The sequence below is a fragment of the Tubulanus polymorphus genome, chromosome 2, assembly GCF_964204645.1.
Source record: "Tubulanus polymorphus chromosome 2, tnTubPoly1.2, whole genome shotgun sequence".
Taxonomy (NCBI): Eukaryota; Metazoa; Nemertea; class Palaeonemertea; order Tubulaniformes; family Tubulanidae; genus Tubulanus; species Tubulanus polymorphus.
Window position 1 is genome coordinate 13,052,012 of NC_134026.1, and position 25,944 is coordinate 13,077,955.

General features: G+C 35.4%; 2 protein-coding genes and 1 long non-coding RNA gene across 18 annotated transcripts in view; 1 reads left to right on the forward strand and 2 right to left on the reverse strand.

The window, feature by feature from the left end:
- Positions 1-1,639: 1,639 nt before the first annotated feature.
- LOC141900776 (spermatogenesis-associated protein 6-like) overlaps positions 1,640-25,944 on the reverse strand; it is a 159,375-nt gene continuing 135,070 nt past the window's right edge. For 4 of the 8 annotated variants that reach the window (XM_074787808.1, XM_074787809.1, XM_074787810.1 and 1 more), the window contains one exon: positions 4,731-7,241. In XM_074787808.1, the coding sequence (XP_074643909.1) occupies positions 7,229-7,241 (13 nt within the window). In that variant the 3' untranslated portion in view covers positions 4,731-7,228. Of the gene's footprint in view, positions 1,681-4,559; positions 4,639-4,730; positions 7,242-24,827; positions 24,901-25,944 lie in introns of those variants that run through there. The other 4 variants (XR_012618768.1, XR_012618769.1, XR_012618767.1 and 1 more) reach the window with 4 other exon arrangements.
- LOC141900780 (uncharacterized) lies at positions 7,870-9,920 on the reverse strand. The gene is made up of 3 exons (XR_012618779.1): positions 9,748-9,920; positions 9,461-9,663; positions 7,870-8,018 (listed from the first exon to the last, which is right to left on the reverse strand). It is a non-coding gene; the product is annotated as an uncharacterized LOC141900780 (long non-coding RNA).
- On the forward strand, positions 13,419-19,334 carry LOC141900778 (uncharacterized). Of its 9 annotated transcripts, none has more exons than XR_012618777.1 (6): positions 13,419-13,514; positions 15,551-15,655; positions 15,967-16,825; positions 17,201-17,512; positions 17,604-17,882; positions 17,992-19,334. XR_012618777.1 is itself a non-coding variant. In XM_074787815.1 (4 exons), exons 2-4 carry the CDS (start codon positions 15,611-15,613, stop codon positions 17,203-17,205), a joined length of 909 nt encoding a protein of 302 aa, XP_074643916.1. In that variant the 5' UTR covers positions 13,419-13,514; positions 15,551-15,610; the 3' UTR covers positions 17,206-17,939. The 9 variants fall into 9 exon arrangements, 1 of the variants encoding a protein (XP_074643916.1); XR_012618774.1 differs by having other exon boundaries at positions 17,201-17,283; positions 17,373-17,882; XR_012618778.1 differs by having other exon boundaries at positions 17,201-17,283.

Genomic DNA, 25,944 nt, shown 5'->3' on the forward strand with positions numbered 1-25,944 from the left:
GTTGATTTTTGTATCAAATATCTACCGACATTATCTACAACATAATGATTACCATGACCGGTTACTTCTATATCAGCTGATAAATAAATACTATTTGGCACATGAAAAGTATTTTGTGTTAATCTCGGAATTCTAACATATAAAGTTTCATTTAGATTAATATTACTCGGGTTATGAGTAATTATATGATGGGATGTGTCTGCATTAGATATTCTAGAATTCTTAGAAGGATTTATATAACATCCACTCATTTAAGAAAAAAAAGTAATTATTTATTTTACTAGTCCAAATATAATTGCACTTACAACTGTAATTAAAAATGATATTACATGTTATGCAGCAAAACTAATAATATTACCAGCAGATATAAATATAAAACTAACAATTGATGCTATAAACTCCAGGTAAAGCTGCAGCAGATTTTATAGATAGCTCCTATAAATATTTTGTTAATTTTGTTAATACATCTTTAACTTTATCTTGTATAAAATTATCATAATTTGGTGGTTAATCTGGTTTATTAGGACTTGGTGTAGATTTTAATGAATTTGATATAGCTAAACCAATTGGAGTAAATATCATAGTTACAGCAGTTAAAATTAAAAGAATTGTTATACCTTCTAATTTAAATAATATTCTTATCCTATATTTGAATGATATTTCAGAATTTGGTTATATTAATAAATCTTTATGATTTTTAAAAAGATTTAAAGTTTTTCTTAATCATATGATTTTAATAATAAATCTTCTTCTTTCTGTAAATCTTATCTTAAATCATCAATTTCTTTTTCTAAACGTTTTTTGTATATATTCCATTTCATCAATTACTTCACAAGATTTTAATTGTTCTAATCCTTTATTTGATTTAGATGATTCATCTTCTAAATTTTTTGATTTCTAATAATTTTATTGTGTGCAATTTTATCAGCTAATTATTGTATACCTTTAATTTCTCTACGTTCTTTTTCAGGAAATATTTCTAAATCGTCATCATTAAAATCAATTAATCCTTTTTTCTTATAAAAGTTGCCTTTGATTTGTTCCAGTTTCAGTATTATCTAAAACACTATGTATCTCTTCTTCAAATGAAGTAACTGTTTATATCATTCTATTTTCTGTTAATTCTATTTGTTGAATACCTTTTTTTCGATTTTTCTAGTGTTGAAGATCTTAATTTATCTAATCTATCTGCAATCTCTTTTTCATTTTCTAGATAAACAAAAGTAGGATTTAAATGGTGAATATTCAATACTCTGTTTTTCATTATCAATTGGTCTATATTCTTTTTTTTTCGATTTTATCAACTGCAATAATTCTGATAAATTCTGCACCACCTCTTGATTTTTCAACTGTAGATCTTGCTAAAATCCCAGGTTTATACAAATTTTCTCTTCCCATTTTAGATATTTCTAATGATACTTTTTTATTATTCAATTCAATTTTATAATACCATGCATCTTTTTTTATTCTAAATTATCCATTAAAATGGATCATCTCTTTGAATTTGGTTTTGCATATTTCCTGATCAATTGAAAATAATGAATTTTTTGGTAGAATTTCTTCAATAGATTCATGTAATGCAATATCTTTCAAATGATTTATGATGTTTCTTAATCTTGTTCATAATCACTATCATTATCGCCATCACTAAAAGCAACTTCATCATCACAATCGTCATCACTGAAATTAGAATTATATGATGTTTCATTATCATTATTAAAATCGGTTTCAATAAATCGGGTTGTTGTTCATCAGTTATACCAGTATCCATACCGATATCCTCTCCACCTTCTGCATCCATTTATAGAATATAATTGTCCACCTATTTAATTCCAATACGTTAAAGCTAATTTAATATTTTCATGTGATTTATTATCACTATTATCTTTAATTATTTCATGTTGAATATTATCAGTTTTATATTTTCTGTTGTATTATAATCTTTCAATTCAGAATTATCATATAATTTAATATTTTAGTTTTAATATCTGTTTATTGCATATGTTTTTTTATTTTTATCACCTTCCAATTATTTTGGAGCAGTAATAATCTTTTTATTAATATCATTAAAACCAAATGAATTATTTATTCCAGCAGTTTAATAGGATTATTAAAGCCAATTAAATGTCCCATTTTTGATATTGAGTCATTAGAAATAATTAAAAAATTTGGTCCAATACAATAATTTAATACAAGAGATCTACGGATCTTAATATCTCCGGCGCAGAATGTTATCTTTGTAATGTATAGGCGCCATCTGATTGATGCATCTTAAGGGTTTTCCTTGAACACTTCATGGATGTGTAAAATCTGATGATTTCAGTGAACAACATCATCGAAATCTAATCAGCAATCATCGCGAGGTTTGGGCCTATTCGATTGTGCGTGCATAATCTTCCGTGAAGTAGCTTATCGATTGAATCTTCGGTTATTTGCATAATGAAATAGATATGGGGAGACAAAATCGATACTACGGCTATCAAATTAAAAATAAACATATAAGACTCTCCCATGACTGGGAAATGAGAAACTAGAACCGAGCAGATTAATAGATGAGAAGATTAAAAGACCGGTTTGTCTGCATCAATCGAATATGCCCGTTTACATTGATTGACAGCGGGAGCTCAGCCAACCGCAGGGTGCAGTTATTTAACTTCAATGTAACGTTGTACATCGGCCTTCTAGCCGTTTTATGAAACAAAATGCTCCTTGAAATTTCTTTAAAAATCGCCACAAATTCGTCGATTTCTCTTAAATGAACGCAATATTCAAAATTCCATTTCCAACAGATTTTAGCCGCATGATGAAGCTACATTTTGCACATAAACATAGTAGATTGCATGACTTCGTGTCAAAGTTATAACCTCATTTGTTAGCAAATATTCGATTTTTGGACCCATTACAACATCTCGGGCAAATAACGTGAGATTTATCTAAATACTTTTGATATCTTAAGATATTTTCTGGAATTGATCTATTTTTATCATTAAGAATTGAATCTTCAAATAAAACTTTAAATTTTTTTTGTGCATCAAATTATGTATTTAAATTTCCAATTATTGGTGATCTTGTTTCAACTTGTGCGCCTAAAATACAAATTAAATAAACTCTAATAGATTGATTTATTCTTTGTATACCAGATTTTGTAAAACGTCCGCTATTTTCTAAAATAGATAAATCAATCCATTATTATTTTCTTGTTGTACATTATTATAATATTTTGGTAATTCATTCCAATTAAATGTTCTTAAATCTGTATTTTCTATTATCTTACCAAATTCTTTAGTATATAATATTCCATCAGGTTCGAGGGACTAGAAAATGTCAACAAAACGAACTAACTGTAAGATATAAGAGCAATGAGCTGGATGTCAAGCTGAAGTCTATATTTTAACTGAATAGCATTTATAAAATTACATGGGCTTATATAGTAAGATAGGTTGAAAAGAATAAGGTTTACTATAGAAAAATAGTGCCAGACACTGATTTTGCACAACACCTTGGACCTCGGTGAACTAATTACAAATACTTGTGGAGTACATGCAACCATAAACTTACTGGGAATAAATACGGTGGACAGATTGAAAGATCAATATAAAATAAATGACCATAAAACAGGCATAATAATGTGATAAATCTGAAACACCTGTCTTATCTTCAAGGTCAAATGCCCTCTATTTCGTACTTTTTGAGATCTATTTTCTAAATGGTACTTTGATATGTAAATGACGACCTGGGATCGACCTTATGGAAAAAGATTTACTTATTTGTCTTAAATCAGTAAAATTAGATAACTGGTTCATTGACCTATATATCCTATGCAGCTGAATGCGAGCGCTGCGAACATGAGTCATCTTTGCCAAACAGACATACGTATATGAACTCATGTATAGCCTTTATATAAAATATATAGAACAACATCACTCCTTCGCTATATTCACAGCTCTACTGTTAACTGGCTATCCATTGTATGTTTATTGTGTCATGTATAACGGTAGCACACTATAAACCAGAAAGAATTGAGGAATCTCAAACAACTCCTAAAAGGATTAAATACGCTATGGACGTTGGTTGCGATGCAAGATTACAGACAGTAACTCATTAGATTACCGGTATTTCAGACTTTCAGTGCTTATTTCAGTGCTTTCAAGAAAATGTACTAAAATCAAAATTAGTAACAAACTTTCAAACCCAGTAATAACCATTTATACACGTATCACATTCAAAAATTAGATTTTACACAATGTTCTATTTAGAGGGCATTTGACCATTAATAAATCGTAATGTACAAATGTTAACGATAGGTGGCATATCTATCGCTCTCTTGGAAAGAATCCTTTGTTCTGGTGAGTTGTAACGTATCCTTTCATCGGTTCAAGACTTCTATAATCCCCTATTCAAGCGGCAACTCGCACTGATTTTAGATAATCATACATTCAAACGTCAATTGTTACAGTTGGTTCCAAGGTTGGAACATGGTTCCATGGCAGCTTGTTACAGGAAACTATAAATCGTTATTCAGGGGTATAGTTGTGGGGTTGGCACGTGAGTTCCCACCTCATTCTCCTGACCTAACACACCTTTATTTCTTTCATGGGATATGTTAAATCTCTTGTGTATGTTCCATATGGAGGTCGTCTGAAGGATAAATCCAAATTCAATCTTGGGTACGTTCAGTCAAAAATCCATAGTAGCAAGAACAGTACAAATCAAATTTTCTAATGAGTACATATATTTATTGTAGAGAACTTTTTCGTGAATTATATAATCCCCTTTTTCAGGCATAGTGCAAGTGACATTTTTAAGTGTCATACTGGTATTTATACAGAATAAGACAAGAGACAATTACAAACAATATTAAACTAGTATGTGACTATGCCACGTATGTCTTCCAGGGTTAAGCAAACAGTAAAATGGAAAGAAATTAGAAAATTCAAAATGGTCGATGACCACCATTCTTTGACATAACTATTAAGTGATACATAACGAGAATAAAGAGTAATTAGTTTTCATACAATCCAAATTACGGAGTGACCTGAGTGACTTTTAACTACATGAAAATAAAACCTGATCCATGTTCATATGATTGTTGATCGAGGGAGGGCTGTTGTTTTTTTAAATTGTTAATCCAAGCGTTAGCAGAAAACGACTACCAATTTAAGTAGTGTTGATGTCACATAAACGAACATATTTGTAGACAATAGCTTTGAAGGATTTTGGGGTGGGGTATTTCAGCGAGAATAAATTATTGATTTTAGTGGTTGCAAACGAGCATTGCAGGTCTATTTGGAAATTGATTTGAATAGATTTGTGAACTTTTGAGAATAGAAGGGAAACCCATATCCGGTAGAGACATGAATAGAAATACTATCTAGGGATATTTTATTACATTCCTTAACTATAGATGGCACCTGTGGCTGGTAGTTGGCGACGTAAGTTGGCTAAGGAAATTGTCAAACAAAAACAATAAGTTTGATCAAATTGTTTCTGGAAAGCATGTGTTTGTTGCAAAAACTATTGCAATGAATAGTTCTTTGCGGTTTTAGTGATATCATTGTAATTATCATCCAAACTGTAACATTTATTGTAAATGAATGGAAGCATTTCAAATAAAACGATAGAAAATTTACCAAACCACCATGGCCATTCCCCCACTCGATCCTGCCCCATAGGCTGTGAAGACTGCAGACCCGAAAATTGCAGTCATATTCATGTTAGAATATCATAATCTTCGATAATAAATTGCCCATGGACAAAGTGTGGTTTACCTTGAAAATAGAGGTTGTTTGGAGTAAGGGCATTGCTTGAAAAATCTTTTTAATTCGTGACTTCAAAATTTCTAGAAGTTTATATTGTATTTCATCTTTCTTAAAGAATTATTTTGTAGTCAAATAAGACCAAAGATAAACATTTGTTTATGGTCTACGTCCAAAAATTCGTAGGGTACAGGTAGGCGCGGCGGGGAAACTATTTTATATTTTCAAAAAAATATTTTTCACAATATGAAAAAAATATTCAAATAAAATTCATATGATGTCACATGTCACAGGGTGGCTGAATATGAGTCTTGGGAAAGAAACCTATTCCAATGTATGGCTAAAACACCGGGCATAGTATTAGATCGTTTTAAATCCTGGAAGCTACCGCTACAATATTCAGACCTCGACCTATACCTATAGTCTGCTGCTTAGTATTTTCAGGTCACAAGAAATTACAATTTATTACAAATTCTATCAAACAGAAAACACAGCGCTCATCCTCTGCTACGACAATTATTCAGCCTGTTATCATACCAAATGTGCACGCGCCAAGCAGCGTTACAACATCACCAAATAGTAGTCTAGTAAGACCGTCTGTTTGTGTGTACAACAGTCTATTGTTTAGCACTCCAGTCCCGTGCACGTGGAGGCCTTGTGAAGTAAACATTCGCTTCACTTCAATCTCAATCAACACAATCACCGGGTATTAAAATGAAACAATACCTATGGCGATATGTGAAATAATTATATTCTCACCAGCAATGAGCATTTAAAATTCGCACACACCTAGTCCAATGAAACGTTCGCCATAAATGGCTTCCCCCATAATTATTTTAGTACCTCCGGAATTCCCCGTATATCCCGAAAAACAGCCAATCACATTCGCTCGTAGAGACGACGCCCCCAATTGAGGTCATTGCAATTTTATACGCAAGAGCTAAGAATTTTCCCGCCAAAAACAGTTTTTCGTCAAATTTAAAAAAAGTTGACCATGTCATCGACGGAGGGTCGTCATGTCTTCAATCGCATCGATTATACATCGTTTAACCCAAAAACCAATGAAAAAAATGCTCACATAAAAGACATACCGCGATTTTACAAGAATTGGCTCAATGCCAACCTCATACTGCTGACAAAGGTAAACCAAAAATGTAAATAGTCACACTTCAAAACAATTAGAAAACTATTGATCTCTTTTGGAAAATACGGTACGCACGGGGTGCTGCAATCGCAGTGAAAGGGTTTAAGAAGAATCAAGTCAAATTGTCAGCGCACCTCTAAATTGGAATAACATGAACATGCATTAAAAATAACATGATACATTATACATATTTTAAAATATAAATCTCACTTTTTTCTCTACGCTTCAAGACGTTGAGTTTCCCACTTGTTGCATCATTCTACCATATGAATCATCATGCGTAGATATCATCCGATGATAATGTAATTGTCCAAAGCTTTTTCACTAGTCAGATTTCATGCCTGAAAAGAAAACGCCATGAATAAAATATCGGTGGTTCTAAATACCGACCAAAACCGTCCAATACTGACTAAAACCGTCTGATACTGACCAAAAGCCGTCAAATACCGACCAAAAGTAAAATTACCGACCAAAATTGAAACAACCACAAAAATACTATGATGCCGACCAAAAGTAACTTTATTACCGACCAAAAGTAAAATAATACCAACCACCAAGAGTAAAATTAGATACCGACCTAAAACTGGCCAGCACCCTCGCCTTATGAAAATGGTACACGTGTAATTGTAAATGAAAATAAACGTGTATTTCAAGTACACGTGTAAAATTGGCCCAATTTTACACGTGTACTTTATCCCAATTACACGTGTACTTCATCCAAATTACACGTGTACTTCATCCAAATTACACGTGTACTTCATCCAAATTATACGTGTATTACACGTGTACTTCATCCTTATTACACGTGTTTTTCATCATGTATTACACGTGTACTTTATCCTAATTACATGTGTATTTCATCCAATATTACACGTGTCTTACACGTGTACTTCATGCTAAATACATGTGTCTTCAATTGCCATTTTTTGTTGAATTCAAATCAAACCACCATGTGAGGACCATCTCCTTAATCCATGTGCTGTTTAGAATGAACGTACTCAAGAGATTCACATTTTCCATACTAACTGATTTATTCATCTTCATAAATTTTATAAATCTTTGAGTAATGGCATGTCTTATGTTGGCCTCTTTCGCACCCTTCTCCTTTCGACATTGTTCTGAAATGATAACCATTTGAAAAAAATTAAGCAAAAGTATAAACTGATTTCTTTACCCGGATAAATAATTCAACTTCAGCTGCTTGGGATGATGATTGAATTCTGTAGCTTTTTCTAAGAGTCTTCTGCATTTAACAGTTAACAGTTTTTGCACTCTTCAATGACTTGATTTTAAGCCATATGGTGAAATGCTTGACAATCTGGAAATTTCAATGTTCAACGCCACCTGATGAAAAACAAGGGGTCTAGGGACACCATGCCCATATGGTTTCGAATGCAAACCAATCAACATAATAAAATAGAAACAGGACATTGAAACTCACCACTATCATAGAACATGTCACAAGCTACAATTTTATAATTGATCGAGGTTATAAAGTATTCATAGGTACCAAAATAAATTAGACAAATTGTATATAATTCAATATTCAACTCCCCCTGGTGGTGAGAACAAAAACCTGGGTAACCCCAATTCCACATCGAGATGAATACCACAACAGTGGTAACAATTATCAAATATCAAGACTATAAGTCAAAACCTGTCGATATTTTCCTTCAAAAACCTTTTTCTATCTACAATAAGAACTGATGACACTAAGATGGCTGCCAAATGTGTCACGCTTGACTGATCGAAAAATCTGTCTCGTATGTTTTAGATTGTTAAGAATGTACACCCATTACAAATTTCAAAGAAAAATTGCAAACCATTAGGCAGCTACAAGGCAAAAATGACCTTTTTGGGTACAAAAAAGGTCACATGATGGCCATCTTGTGTCAAGATTGAAGCATCTTCAAAATTCCCCTTGAAAACTTCAAAAAATTGCGTAAGTGATGATTTTGGGGAACGAAAATGGCCATTGCAGTTGGCCATCTTGATTCGGACCAGTTTTGGGCTGGAGACATGGCTAGGATAGATATATGTATAACTTAAATATCAAGAGTATTAAAACTTCCTAAAATACTGGATTCCAACAACAGACGAACGAAGGGTGAATGCAATAGCCCGCTTGGACTAAAGTCTCAAATGGACTAAAGCTGGGGACACATTAGGCAATTTCGTCGAGCACTTATGTTGTGCAACGAAATCGTCGGTAAAATCACCTTATTTGTCAGGGTCTGCGCCAACTGAATCGCCCGAATCCAACACGTCCTACGACAGAATCACCCAACGCATCAGGACACGGTGATTGTTCGCCTCGAGCGCCATATTAAACGTTAAACCCTCCCCTTTTCTGACCAAGTGCCCTTTTGAATCACAGGTGAAAAATTCCACCCTATGATCGAAGTGCACAAACCCCATACTACCATTTCACACCGTGAGACCTGTATTGACTAGTGCCCTTTTCATAAGAGCTGAACCCTCGTTCTTCCAGCTTGGATCCGCCCCTGTAAATCAACAACAAATGAACGCTAGCCATTATATATTGAATTCATGTACTTACGTATTATTTAGCTGACCCGGTTTGGGTCCAACTTTTTTCCTCATGGAAGACTTTCATTGCGTCGCATCCAGTCCAATGCCTTGACAATTAGTTCTTCTTTTAAATGAGTGGACGACAGCATGCATGCACCCAACAGTATTAGGTTTTCCCACTAATCAGCGTATTGCAGCAGCTGTTGTATCATCCAATAGTGAGTAGGCATCCTAAAATGAGAAGAATTTACAATGCTCACGCTGTAATCTATACTAAAACCATTTCGACGCTCATATAATCTATTATGTAAATACCTGATTTTCATCACACTGTCATTGTTGAGAAATCAGTGGAGAATTGAAGGCTCTCTCGCACCAACATCGTTTTCCAACAATCCCCTGGTGGACACATTTTTAAGCCAAAAAATGGGAATTCCAATTTTATAGTGTCGGTCTGGATCAATTATTATTGGTGTAGACCCTATAAAGTTTGAAAAAAAATGGTCAAGAATTGATTGCACTAACGTCGTTTTTGCCGACAATCGAAACTCCGACATCGACCTAATTTCATGTCCTGCATACAAATTTAATGGCGATGATGGGCGCACAACAAAATCAAAATGATCCTGCGGTTTTTAGATTGGATGAATAAACACCAAAGAAACTCCATTTTTATCCCTCACGATTGGAATGATCACTCACAATTTTTTCACTGGACATTCAATCATTTAAGGCCTACTAATAACTATAACTAATTCAAATTCAATTCAATACTAAAAATAAAGATTCTAGGCCTACAATATTTACTTAGTCATGTTAGTTTTCATTCCAATAAGCATATTCTTTTAGTGACCTTGTGGTGGCCTGAAGCCCAACACAATAAACGTTTACTTTACTACATGTACATAACAATAATCATACCTGAACAATCCACAACACGTCCTAAATGCGGGATAATAAATGGCCTTCGACTTTTTCTGTTCCACTTCCATTCGAATCCACTCTTCTAATGAATCTAATCTGATTAAATCCAGGTCCGATCTGGTACGTTATGCATGTTCTTTGCAACAAAAGGCTACGAAATCGCTAGCTGGAAACCAACCTACGTATAGGCTTACTGTAGCCTTAAGTTCTATATGCTTGGGAATAATTTATTCTCAAATTACTTCTTGTTTTGTAGATTGTAATATGTTGCTAAATGATGGACATTTCGATTTTTCAAGAAGTCGATTTTGAGAATCTGGAAGATTTAAGGATTGAAAATGGCCACACCAATAATGCAGACAATGGTTGTGACGACGTAAGTTAGTAATACAGTGCCTTATGTCTAAAGTGAATGCAATCTTAAATGCCAATCTACTCATCCGATATGAACTTGACCAATCACCAAAATGTTTAATCTGTTTTGCAGCCACAGCTCATTGATGGAAATAGATGATCCTCTCCACACAAATGCTGAGGTGACCCTTCGTGGGGCTGTTACTACTATTATGACGTTCTCCCTCAAAGCTGGATCCACATCAACTGTTTTGACTGGATTGTTGGATCGGTTGAATTTACTGTTACTGAGAAGCGGTTCTACGCAGTTCTAAATGCCTATTTTGAAAAGATTTTCTCTATGTGTGGAGGTGAACAAATATTACTGCGCTGTATATAAGACATTATTCAAAAAACTTCAGGTATGATACAAATGTTCATTATGTGATATACAGTATGATAAGGCAACATTAGAGGAAAAAGGACATTTTTTGTGTATGGGCTTACAAGGAAAGCAGAACACTTGGAGCTGGTGACAGCAATATATTCAACATTTTTCATAAATAACATTGTAATTCGGGGCTTGGGCAGTCCCCTAAGCCTCTAGTTATCTTGATAATAAATGAAATATCCAAAATTTTTTGTTCAGATCATGATTTTTGTGAAACAGTTTTTGGATTTATTCAGAGGGCAACAAAGACATGTGCTTCATTCATACAGGATCCAATCTAGTCAATACAGGACAAACAACATGATTTTTTTGACACGGCATCCTAGAAAAAACTACTAAATGAGGATCAAACAATTAAAAAGCCAGGAGATTCCTTCAATTCTCCGAACATTACATGCAAAATCTTACTTTTTATGAAATCATGTGAAGCTAAATGATGTAATTACAAATTTTATTGCAGTTTACAAAAGTGACCAATTATGAGAAACAAGGTACATGTATAATTTTTTAGCCTAGTACATGCATCCAGATTGCACATGTATTTCAGAAGCCACACATGAATTTACACGTGTTTTTAAAATACACGTCCTAAGTTACACGTGTATTTCAAAATACACATCTTCAGTACATGTGTAATTCAAAATACATGTCCAAACTACACGTGTATTTTAGAAATACACGTGTTTTACGCATGTACTTCAAAATACACGTCAAAAGTACACGTGTAATATTCATATTACACGTGTATTTAGCTAAATACACGTGTACCATTTTCATCTGATACCGACCAAAAGTAAAATTAATACCGACCAAAATTGTAACAACCACAAAAATACTATGATGCCGACCAAAAGTAACTTTATTACCGACCAAAAGTAAAATAATACCAACCACCAAGAGTAAAATTAGATACCGACCTAAAACTGGCAGGCACGCTCGGGGTCTGACTGACGAAATGTAATATAATCCCACAGATAATATCAAATAATTTCCCATCTCTCTTCGATCGATCGACGAAGGATCGATCAATTTTATTTGTGAGAGAATTGACAATATTCTCAAAACAATCCCCGGCCCCAATTGCCGTACCAGTGTAAGTATTCGACTCACTTTGATCAGCGACCATCAGTTCAAATTTGAGGTAATTTCAGCTTTATTAGCCTAAAGTAATTATTTGAAATCTTTCACTAATTGAAAACTGTAACTTGATCATAATTGGAAGGAATCACTCACACCCGTAATTGGGCATGAGCAAAAACGCAACTGAGACTAATTTTTCATTTTGAATAACAGAGTTAAAGGTCCAATGACCTCTGATTTGGAATTTCTCATTTTTTGGTTTCGATAAACTAATTAGATACCTCTTTACAACTCAGTGTCACTATTTTTTGGTTTTCGCGAACATATTCGGAAAAGTCGGGTCTTAAAATACTTCATCGAACATATCCATGAAAGGTAGTTAATTTTTTGGCCACAACTAACGGTGTGGCGCTTTTATTTTGTGACGTAGTTTCCGACAAACTTGATTCAGACTTTCGCGGATGGGAATGAATCGCCTCTACCTGGAAGTGTTTATAGTCGGTTCTCCCGCATTTTACGGATTTAGGTCTGCCTGCAGAGTTTCCAGAACCTGTCATGTCAGGGCCCAAGACCTGACAGGTTGATTCCCTAAAATGAAAATCGTTATGAGTGAACCGATGATAGGCGATTAGAAGACATGATAGGCGCGGATTTAGAACACATGATAGCAGATGAGAACACAAAGAACATATTGTAGTACTTTCTGAATATATTCAAAAACAAAAAACAAACTATGATGTGTTATGAATTAATTAGGGTTTCTGCTGCTTTCGCAGAAACCCTCTTGTAATTCTGTTGATTATTATTATTATTATTATTATTATTATTATTATTAATTTTCCCCTTTCCAGCCAAAAATTTTTCATAAAATGTAACTCCTCTCAGATTCGACTACTAGCAGCTTATAAACCTAATTTTCAATTATGAAAGAAATATAACTCAGCGCCTGACCATTTCCAATTTGCGTATTATAATTGATTATGAATTAATCCCGCGTAATTATTTGGTCTAAACAGGAAATAAGAATGTCGCAAGAATCATCATCCATTGATAAATGTACATCGTGAAAAGCCTGCAAATTACCCGACGACCTTGAGCTTCAAAATAAATCACGGATTCGGATTTATAAATCGGGGTTCGACCTACGACATCCATTCAATGTTTTCAGATTTCGTGCGCATGCGTCAATTTAGCTCGGACGCCATTTTCTTTATTTTACAACGTGCGACGCCACTCTACGTTACTTGCATTTTTACGACTTTGTTGTGTGTTTCTGTGACCAATCTTCAGAGAGGTATGTATATATAACGGTTAGGCCTAATATGATGTATTTTTCCACGTAATCTGACGACTGGTATTAAAAGCCGACCGGAATTCGTCTTGATCCGCGCGTTGTGGTAGCAGTCGGGTCTGGTTGGTGTGAGATCGATATCGAATCCCGCATGACTTACGCATAGAAGTAGCTTTTAAAAGGCCAAATTTGGGCTAGGTGTTAAGGTTGACCCAATGCGTATGATTTAATAATAGTGTTTGTGGTATGGGTAGAAAATATTTAGGCCTATATAGACAGCAGCTTAAATATTGAATAATGGGATTTGAACTGCACTAGTGTGTGTGTGTCTGTGTGCGAGAGCAGGGAGCACTCCATCTCCCTGACCCTGTGACTTATGATTAAGCCACCCGATTCTGCTGAATGCGAACAAGTCATCAGGTTTTCGTGAATGTGAATAAATACTATAAGAAGGGACTGCCAATTTTAATGAACACAGAAATATCTTAATTGAAATCGTATGTCAGCTAATTTCAAATTGAAGGCCTATTATACATAAATTACAGTACACTCCGCCCACTCATGTCAGACCATTTGGGAGTGTAAAAATGTATCCTGCTTTCTGGATCTGATTCAAGCTTAAGTCTACTGTTTGTATATTCAATCTACCTAGGCCCATAGGCCTAATTGTGCCTGCCTAATTATTGGGGAAATCGACAATGTCAGGTTCTTGAATTTCTCGACTGATGGCGCTAGTTAGAACTGGATATTGGTACCTAAATCTGCCATGTTCTAGTTTATTTGCAATAAAAATCTGGCCTCTCAATTTTTTAGTAGGCAGTAGTTATTTTACTGGATCTGGTCACTGACTTCTGAACGCTATTTTGCAAAATATTGTCTCTAAATTGGCTGATTTACTACGCACATGCGCAAAGAGGTGCGCGGCTTAGATAATTGGAAGGAAGTGTGGAGAACAGAGTTTACCCGGACCAGTGAATTACTAGCCTAGTGTCTTCCTATTAGATCACAGAGCTCATTGAAAACCATCCGAATGTTTTAGCTACATTTAGCCTCACCTAACCCTAACCCTATCCCTACTTGTGAAATCGAACCCTGTGGACCCTCTTCTCACCCTCTTGACACTAACCCTATCCAAACCCTTACCCTAAACCCAATAAAATGATTTAATTGTTACATAATAAATGGATTTGGCAAAATAGCGTTCAGAAGTCGGTGACCGGATCCAGGTTAAATATGCACTTCCTTTTTAGTAAGTGTATTTTACGTACATACATCATCACGTTTAATCCTTTAAGTATGATATCCTGGAAATCTGTTAGATTGGACAAAACGTCAAAAATTTTCCAAAAATCACAAATTTAGTGAAAAAAAATGCTCATTAAAAACTTGAAGCGAGAGATCTTTATTGCAAATCAACAAAACAAGGTGGATTTAGGTTCCAATTTCCGGTTCTGACTAGTGCCATCATACGAGTAATTCCAGAACTTGAATTTGTTGATATTTGTATTGGCATCATTCCTTTTCTAAAACGGAACCTGACGACCAATTATTCAATTTCCTATTTATTTATTTTTTTAAACAAGACTCATCATGCAGGTATTCCCCGCAACAACAGGTTTCAGAGGGAAGACCACCCTTTTATTTTTGTTTCAACCCATCTTAAAATGAGCCACCAATCGGTAATCGGGCGAACCATAATAGTGTTCACTGCCTGTTTTAATACTCGTCGTTGCACATTTGTTCAGGATACTACGTCTAGCCTATGTGGGTTATAGGGTTTATTCCAAAAGTTTGCAAACAAAATCCAGTTAATTTGTTTAGTTTTGGAGACATTTTTGATGCATTGTTTTCAACACATTTTATTCAATTTTCTTCCAATCTTGCCATCAACCAAACCCAGCGGAGCTATCACAGCTGACAGGCTGCTTGTTCAACACACCATACCTATTTGTAGCAGGTGTCACCTATTGTTTCGAAATTTTAGAGAAAGTTCCTACAGGCTGATTAATAATGCTGTGATAATGTTTCTTTTGTGATAGGTCACATACTTGATACTTGTTGATACTTGAAATAGGATATTGATCAGTACATTACTCATCATGCCTAAAAGGAAAAGAAGAGCTGGTAGCTTTCAGCCGAAGAAGGTAAGACCCTCTTTTCATAGGCAAATGTTAATCTTCTAGTAAGAAGTATGTAGGCCTTTTTTCCGAGTAAAAAATTCATTAAGCTGTTCATCACATGTGTTAGCTGCGCAATATTTTGGTGCCTGATTTTGGTATTTTATCAGAAAAAACCATATCAGTAAATCATAAACCAGTTGCTTAGAGGGTGTGTAACTGACCAGTGTCGTATCATCCCTGGTTCTTGTTGAGATAATTATAAGCTATTGAATTGAATTGAACTCATTAGAAAATTCTACGAACGTATAGTGAATGAATTTTTTTTCTATTTTCAGAAGGTGGAGGTGGTTGGAGTTCCCTCAGCCCTAACTGGACAAAACAGAGAGATGAAAAAAGGATCAATGGAAAAAAATTATGAAAAATCTCAAGATGAAGACTACAGAAGAGTTGAAAATGAAATCTTAAATGAAAACCTAAAAAACGCTCAAAATGAAAACTTTAACGAAACGCAAAAAGAAAACTCTGATAACAATCAAAACAAGAAGTATGAAGTGAAAATCAATGAAAACTTTGAACCAAAAACTAATGAGAACTATGAATTGAATGCAAATGAAAAAGATGAAATGAAAATGACTGAAAAACATGGAATGAAAATGAATGAAAAATATGAAATGCATATGAATGGAAACTATGATTTGAAAACAAATGAAAAAGATGAAATGAAAATGACTGAAAAACATGAAATGAATATTAATGAGATCTATGATCAGACTATGAATCAAAATTGTGGAACTAATTCGAATGAAGATATGACAAAAAACAAAGTTGAGACAATTGAAGTGAAATCAGTTTTTTGTGACTTCAATCATGACAACTGTGATACGATTATGCATGACAACTATGATAAGACTAAACAAGGCAACTATGATAAGGCTATATATGGAATCTGTGAAAAGATTACACTTGACAACTGTGATAAGATTCAACATGATAACGCTGGTCACAATATACATGAAACCTCATCGAAAATGAAAGCTGACTCATCTATTCAACCAATTTCGAGTATGATTTCGTGTAGAGATTGTGATGGCAATTTTGGTAACAGTGAGTCATGTTTAAGTGCTGAGAATATGAGATGTTCATCAATTCATGGAAATTTCCACCAGGGTCATCCAAAATACGATATTCATTCAGGTAAGCAATGTAACAAATGCATTAGCTGCAATGATTCATGCATCAAATAAAGCTGTAATAAACTGGATGCCTCATGATATTGATTCAGTATTGAATATTGGAAATGATTTATACGCAACATTGACTAATATGAATACAATAACAAATATGTATTTATTGATCAGTGAGCTACCAACTGCTGTTGAGATTGGAAATTCCATTTATAATGTGACTGTTGGATCCCCTCAAGTTGCTATATCTGAATTATCTGATGAAATGAGAGCTGGAAATTTTGGAATTATCAGTGAACTACATGAATGTTTGCACAATAATCTGCTTAATTACGACACATGCTTTATAACATTTGCTGGAAATACATTTTGTGTTTTAAAACAGGATGACATGTACTGGGTATTTGATTCACATTCGAGAGATGCATCAGGAATGATGACCGCTGATGGACATGCTGTATTAGTAAGGTACTCTTGTGTTAATTGTATTGTCAAACATTGTCAGAATCTTGCAGCTTCAATGAATCAGAGGCAACCAATACAGTATGAAATTACAGTGGCTTCTATCAACCATGAAATTGAAACTACTGTAGAGAATAGCATTATCGAAACAACGACTACATACTCTCCAAACTACCAACAAACAAGTAGTGAAGATGAACTGCCCTATACAAACCCAAAAGTAGATGAATGCGATGTAATTGTTACTAGTGAATCCGTGCAGCATGATGATTTAATTTACAACCCACTAGAAAAAGGTCAGTGCAAAACATTATGCTCTATTCTAGGTATTCATTGTCGACCCTCAACTCTCGGATATGAATGTATGCCCAAATATGATGGACAACTCTACTCTCCATGTAATACGCAGAAAATTAAAGGCGATGGAAGCTGTTTTTTTCGGGCAATTTCATATTCAATCTGTGGAACTGAGCAATATCATCGGGCTATACGCACCGAAGTTTTAAAGCACATGCGGCAGAATTCCGACAAATTCCAACCACATCTGAGAAATCCACAACTTACTATAAATGAGTATATTGATGAATCCCGTATGAAATATACAGGTACTTGGGTGACAGAGGTTGAAATTCTTGCAACAGCTGATTTACTGCATGCTGATATATATACATTTGTAGGCAATGGTTGGTTACGATTCGCTGGTTCTACTTTCAGTGCACCAAATCGTGTGTGTGAATTAATTGGCAACATTTATTTGAAAAATTGCAGAGGTGTACACTATGAAGTTGTGTCATGTGTGAAACAATCTGAGGAATGTATTTGCTCTTGGTGTGGCAAGCGACAAAATACTGAAAAAACTAATGAGTAAATACAGTTTATAAACTGTATTTACTCATTAGAAAATGAGGTTTTTAATGTTATCGCTTTTATGGTTATTCAGGCAGATTTGTTTATAGGGGAGTTGTGTGCTGGTGCAAATGTAGTAAATGTTTCGATTATCAGAGTCTCCTATTTGGATGGGTTTTGTAATGTTATAATATGATAATGTCACAAGTTGGTAATAGGTTTATGTTGTTTAATTCTGTCCACTTGTACACATTTGAATTTCGATGTTGTTTGCTTATCATGACACATGTGTAGGAGGTTATGGTACTGGGTTGTGTAAATGTGTATGGGAGGTTATAATATTTCGTTCTGTAGAGTCTCCTCTGCGAATATATGTCAGAGGGTGACGCGTATTAATGAAGCAGGGTGTTGTGAAGTGGTGTGTATGAAGTGTATGTTTTGATTTCGATATGTGGAAACATCTATGTGGATGTATATAGGAGGGTCAGGTGTGTTACAATAGTGGGGTTTTGTATATACAGGCATGTGTAGTTATGATTTTAATTTTATGTGACCTTTATGTGAATTCATTTATGAGTGACAGGGTTTATATTTTAGTGTTTTTGAAGATTGTGTGACAATAGTAAATGGGTAAATTGATGTACCTAGTTTCTAGGGAATGAAACAGTGTGTATTTGGAATTGATATGTTGTTAAGTAACAGTGGTATAAGCTGGGGAAAGTATGTAGATAGTTGTAATGGGGCATGAATGATATTTGACATTGTGATTGATATGTAGCAATGTAACAGTAAGATATGGTGGTGGATGTATATATCTAGCTGTCATGGGGATGAAGCAGTCACTGTGTGGAATGGATGTGTTGGAATGTAACAGCTATGTACAGTGTACAAAATGAGTATTATTTCATGCTGGGGGATATTGATGCGTTGTTGCCATAGGTTTTGATGTGATAACACTGTACATATATTACCACCATTAATATTACTAAACACATATGTACAGTCTTATGAATGATTATGTATGGAACTGTATGAAGGATTGTATTGAATATATAGGAAATGGTAATTGATCATGTAGCAATCATTTGTGGCGATGTATGTATTTTGTATTGTGCAGTGAGATAGTATTCAGAAATGTTTGTAATCAATGTTGTGGGATGAAATATAAATAAAAGGTGGATGGTATGATGATATGTGTTGTGTATAATTATTGTTTCCAAATTTGGTGCTTATCCCCATATGCTTGGCCAAGTTCTGATGTCATTTACTACATTGTCCCTGGCAAGGATTTGAGCTTGATGGCATGGCGACTGCCACAGTACAATGGGGTTCCTGCAGTGCTGCTGTGGCAATTGAGGATTCCACTCATAGCTAGTGACAATCCGCCAGGTTGCTAGTAAGTAGTTCGTCATTCGCCAGTGCGACATATGAAAGTTAGGCAGAAACCCGTTATCGCTGCTATGCAGCTATATTTTAAGAATTTATATTTGTCCGTTTATAAAAAGTTGTTGAACTATATCGCCTTGTATATATAATAATAAAGATGCAATGATTGTGACTTATGTGAGAACATTGAAAGAATTCTTTACAATTAATATATTTTTACGTAACAACACATAAAAATATCAAGATCAGGCAATGATACCAGTAGTGCCTTACGTAATTATAATCAGTATTAATAACAATCATTATACTCATTATGATTAGGCCCTATATAATTATATATTATTATTAATTACTCGCAATATAATTAATTCACCAAGTGCACATACAATTTAAAAACATTTCAGTCCAAGCTTATAAGTGGACATAGATAAATTAGACATATCGTAGTTGCGATAACACATTAGTGAGACCTCACACGGCGGCTCGCGCCATTTTGCAGAGCTTCTCGGGACCTGTGGTGACAGGTCTGCATTAAAACTGATGAAATGAAGGAAAACTTTAATTTTTATGGTCTCTTCATAGTAATGAGTATAATATCAATTGATAACCATGAATAGAGTTAATGTTAAGTTACTATAAAACAATGAAGCGAGACCTCACACTGCAACGCGTGCCATTTTGCAGAGCTTCTCAGGACCTGTGGTGACAGGTCTGCATCAAAACTGATGGAATGAAGAAAAACTTTAATTTTTTATGGTCTCTATATAGTAATGAGTATAATATCAATTGCCGACCATAGGTAGATTAAATCTTAAGTTACTATAAAACAATAATTATGATGCGAGACCTCACACGGCAGCTCGCGCCATTTTGCAGAGCTTCTCAGGACCTGTGGTGATAGGTCTGCATTAAAACTGGTGAAATGGAAAAAACTTCACTTTTTATGGTATCTTTATAGTAATGAATATAATATAGATTGGGGAAAAATGGTGTACTGCTCAGCTTTTAACTGCAATAGCGGAACGTCAAACGGGACTGTGTTAGGACCAAATTGTTTTCACAAGTTTCCGTTAAGGAAAAAAGCTGTGCCAGCAATGGGTAAACGCGTGAGGGAAAAAAATATTTTCGACCGACAGTGCACTCAAATTTAGGCCGTGCTCACTTTACCGAAGATTGTTTCGTGATACCACCATCAGTTGCCCTGTCAATTGGCTATTCCCCGGCACGATTCTACTTGAAAAAAGGTGCAATATACCAACAATTTTTGATTTGCCAACAAGAAAACAGTCCGAAAAGCGGAACAGCTCAGCAGTTCAAACTAGGGGTCCAGGGACACCATGCCCACTTGGGAAGTGATTTCCAATGCTCAACAATCTAACAATTTCGATATTCAATGCCCCCTGGTGACCATATACAAAAACCAATGACCTTGAAACTCACTACAATCATAGAACATGTCAGCAGCTACAATTTTGTAATTGATCGTGATAACAAAATATGCCTTGTTACCAATTTGATAAGGAAATACTAAGTAATTCTACTATTCAATGCCCCCTGGTGACCATATGCAAAACCCAATGACCTTGAAACTCACCGCAATCATAGAACATGTCATAAACTACTACTTTGCAATTGATCATGGTAACAAAATATGCCTAGGTACCAATCTAATAAGGAAATACCAAGTTATTTTACTAATGTCCTTAAAACTCACCACTATCATAGACAATGTCATGAGCTACAACTTTGCAATTGATTGTGGTAACAAAATATGCTTAGGTATCAATATAATGTCGAAATAGCTTTTTCCCACCTACAAATGAGTACTGATGATACCAAAATGGCCGCCAATTGCGTCATAATTGGCCGATCATAAATACCTGGCTCAGGTATAAAACATCCCTTTCCAAAGAATACCCTTCACAAATTGCAATGAGAAATGGCAAACCAGTAGGAAGCTACAGGACTCAGAATTTGGGCCAAAATTGACATTTTTGGGCACTAAAAAGGACGGCCATCTTGAGTCCGATCGACCCAATTTTTCTTATGGTGATGGGCCCTTGGGAGATTCAATTATAAACGAAAGATCAAGGTAATTGATTTAAGCGTCTTCAAAATTTCCCTCAAAAAGTGTAAAAAGTGCTGATTTTGACGAACAACAATGGCTGCCAGTCGGCTATCTTGATTCTGACAGGGCCAGTTTTTGGGCTGAAGATGTGTCTAGGGTAGATACATGTATAAACCAATATCAAGACATTACCTTGAAGCGTCTTCAAAACTTCCCAAAATAACTGGATTCCATCTACGGACGGACAGATGGACGGACGAATAGTGAACGGAATAGCCCGCTGGGACTTAAGTCCCAAGTGGGCTAAAAAGAGATCATATAAAGGTAAGCTTATAATAATTTGTCAGGCTAAAAATGATACCTTGTTTCTCGTAATAGGCCCGGCCACTTTAGTGAACTCCAATAAAATTTGTTGTCAGTTCATTTCTATGGCCTGTTTGGTCTGTTATTGTTAGCCTGATTATAACTTTCAAAAAATACGTACAGGGGCTGGCCGGGTCAACTTTTAAGCTCAGCAGAAATGAGAAACAAGGAATCAATTTTCTAAACATTATGTGTTATAGGTAAATGAGGTGGAAACACACTTTATGGCTACGAGGCCTATCCTATCTCGATTCATTGATTTAATTTTTCATTACGGATAATGAAAGAATTGTTTCCAACTACACAGAGCACAATTACGTTAACTATGGAGGAACAGGACACCGGGTCTCGTGTTGATGACAATGACGATATATTAATACCATTCTCAAGTCCTGTTACACCACCTGCTATCACCAAACCTAAAGCAATCTTCAACCCTGACGATTATGCCCTACCAATCCATGCTGTTGGAACACAGACACACATTGTAAGTTTTTATCAAGTTTTTGTAACAGTCGTAGAAATTCAGTTTTCCTTTCATTTAAAATCAATGAAAAATAATCTTTATAGGAACGTCGTCATACTGGAGTACAGTATGATGCGAGTTATTTTAGAGCTGAAGATGCTACCCAAACAGAGAGTAAGCCTACCAGTACAACATCTGCTATCCAGTGCAAGCTCCTATGTGATCATAATGTATCGGAGGAATCGGACATAGAATGTGAGGATGATGAGGAAGAATATTTGGGTCTAACCTGGAATCCTCATGATTTTAAGTAAGTATACGAGGCTATCCTATCTCGATTCATTGATTTAACTTTTCATTACAGATAATGAAAGAATTGTTTCCAACTATGCAGAGCATTACTATGGGGGAAAAGGACACCGTGTCCTTAATTAGTTAAGATTAAATCTTAATAAAGTAAGATTAAGATTAAAATTAATTGAGACAAAGCTATCATAGACAAATATGTTAGCAAAAGATGCAAAGGACGTCTGTACTGCTGCTTTGTGGACTTAAAGGCTGCATTCGACTCAGTCCACCGGAAAGCCCTTCTATATAAACTACTGAGGCTTGGAGTCTGCGGCAACTTTCTATCAGTACTTGAAAAGCTATACTCTAATGTCTACTATTCCATAAAAAATAGCAATCTCTTCCAAAGTCGGTGTTAAACAAGGCTGCGTTCTCAGTCTCCTTCTTTTCAACCTCTTTATACATGATCTACCAGAAGCTTTAGCAAATTGTGACCCAATATCTCTATTTGATGTCGATATCAATTGCCTTTTATATGCTGATGACCTCAGCATAATTTTGAAATCTGCCTCGGGCCTCCAGGCGGCCACCTCAAAACTTCACTCCTACTGCCTCGAATGGGGTCTTGCTATCAATTTAAACAAGACCATATTCAACAAAAGCGGCCGTCTTTTAAAAAACCAAACATTTCACCTCAATAACGTACCTATTGAAAATGTGAACTCGTATTGGTATTGTATTTAGTATATCTGGCAAGTTCAAGAACGCCTGCGACAGACTTGTCGAGCTCGCAATTAAGGCCCTATTCAGTGTCAAATCCTTAAAGACTTGTGATAATATCACAACTTCTCTCAAGCTCTTCAACATGTTGGTATTACCTATCCTCACCTATGGTTGCAAAGTGAAGTATGGGGTCATTCTTTCTTTCTAAAATTGACAAAAATAACTTTCTCGCTATATGTCACTCTTTTCCTGCAGAAAAAACAGCCCTGAACTTCTACAAATTCATTCTAGGTGTAAACAGAAAAACCTCAAACCCGGCAACCAGGGGGGACTTGGCCGGTTTCCCATTCTCCTCTGTCTATCATCCCCCAGCTTATTAATTATTGGTTCCGTATATGTAATCTCAGCCCCTCCACTCTTATTAGGAAAGCCTATATTGACTGCCTCAGTAACCCAAATGTCACCGGGTGCTCGGGCATCAAGACTATATACTTGACTGCCTCAATCTTGGTAGTGCCTGGTTGAACCAAGGTTTCAGCCTCCGGCCTAGCACTATAAGAGCTCAATGGCTCCAATTCATCAACGATCCCTCCAATTCTAAAGTTATAAACCTTTCAAAACCGCTTTCTACACAGAGAATTACATCATGTGTCCCAACCCCTTAACATTAGACGACATTTCACAAAACTTAGAGTTTCCAACCACTCACTTCACATAGAAACTGGTCGCCACATCCGTCCAATTACCCCCATTGAGAACTGGACCTGTAAGCTCTGCATTTTAAATCAAATTGAGGACGAAAAGCACTTCCTTCTGGGTTGCACTACACTCTCAATAATCCGCACTGAACATCTCGCCAACATCACTAATACAATCCCTTCTTTCCCAACACTTAATCCTGATTAATCCAATTCGCTCTCCTCTTTTCTAATTGTAATAACGATTCTGAAATAGGCAAAGTCATATGCAACCTGGTAAATGATCTAGCTAGCCTCCGTCAAAACTTTAATTAAACTAGATACGGATACCGCTTTATTCTGGGTTGAGTAGATTACTCTCTGTACATTTTTTCCATATGTATAAGTGCATATACATGTATGTATGTATATACGTGTTTATATTCATTGTAAGTTCATATATAGGCTGTAATTAATCAAAATTTCTGTTTTGAGTCAGCAGTGTTATCTCTGCTGACCATCTGTACGACCTGCCTGTCACCATGTCAAGTAACCAAACGTTAAGTATCTGGATCAGCCATGAAGTACCAGGCTGTCTGTAGTGGACCGGATTCGCATGTTAGGGAATGGTCTTCACAGCCAGAACATCAACGGATGGCACTAGGAAATTTACTTGCTGGGTCAGGTGTGTTCTTCAGTGCGCTGAGCTCAAGTAAGTTCTTCACCATGTGCCAGAGTCTCAACATCAAGATGATAGACTTGCGCCATTTCTTCAGACTGCAACGGAGTTACCCGAGTTTGGCTATCTAAAATGTTTGGACTCAGAATCAGAAAGTAATAGTGATGGAACTACAAAAGTGAATCAAAAAGACGAAAAACAAGCTATCGCTTGGTAGAGATGGGCGCTGCTGTTCACCGGGCCATACAGCTAAGTATGGTTCATGCTAAATCATTGATATAGAGACCCAAAAGATTCTGGACTTTCAACTCACACAGGTAAGTCATTAGGTTTTCTCAGCTATGTGAAACTCTAAGAAGATGTACAGGTAATTTTTAAAAATTCGAAAGGTTATACCTGATTTTTATTCATTGTTTATTTTGCAGAGCAACGAAGTAAAAAGTTCAAATTCAATTGAGTTGGAGGGATTCAAACGATGTATGGCATTTATGAAAGCAAATAAACTGGATGTGAAAGACATTACCACCGATCGTCATGGTCAAATCAACAAGTTTTTACGGCAGAAGATGAAAAATTTTATCCACTTCATTGATCCATGGCAAATATCAAAAGATATTCAATTTGCAGATATAATAATTATTAATGAGTCGAGAAGATTCACAATATCCGTGTAAGATGAATAACGATAATTAGCCATCATCAGTACACCCGATGATGGCTAATAGTTATTAGGGATCATTCATTCATCACGTACGCAAAAAATTTGAATTTTTCAACCCCCCTCCCCCATGTATGCAAAAGAGGCCGTTTTTTTCATATACATTAAGCATTACAGTACGCATGTCATGACTGATATGCTCTATTCCACATTTCAATACATTATAAGTTTACTGTCTATGGTTTTGTATACAGTATTCTCAAAGTTGGTATCCAGTCATATCACAATCTATTCTCAATAAACTGTTAAATGTTAAGCGACCATATAATATAATATATATACATGTACGCTATATATATACAGTCACCTAAATAAAGCGGTTAGGCATTCGAGTTCACATTACTACACCGTGTTGGTCGTTTCTTACTTTGGGTCTGCCGCATTCCTGACATTTGGTCCCTCGGGCCTCTGCTAGTGATTTAGAAATTGAGAAATGGAGAAACTCAAAGCGTC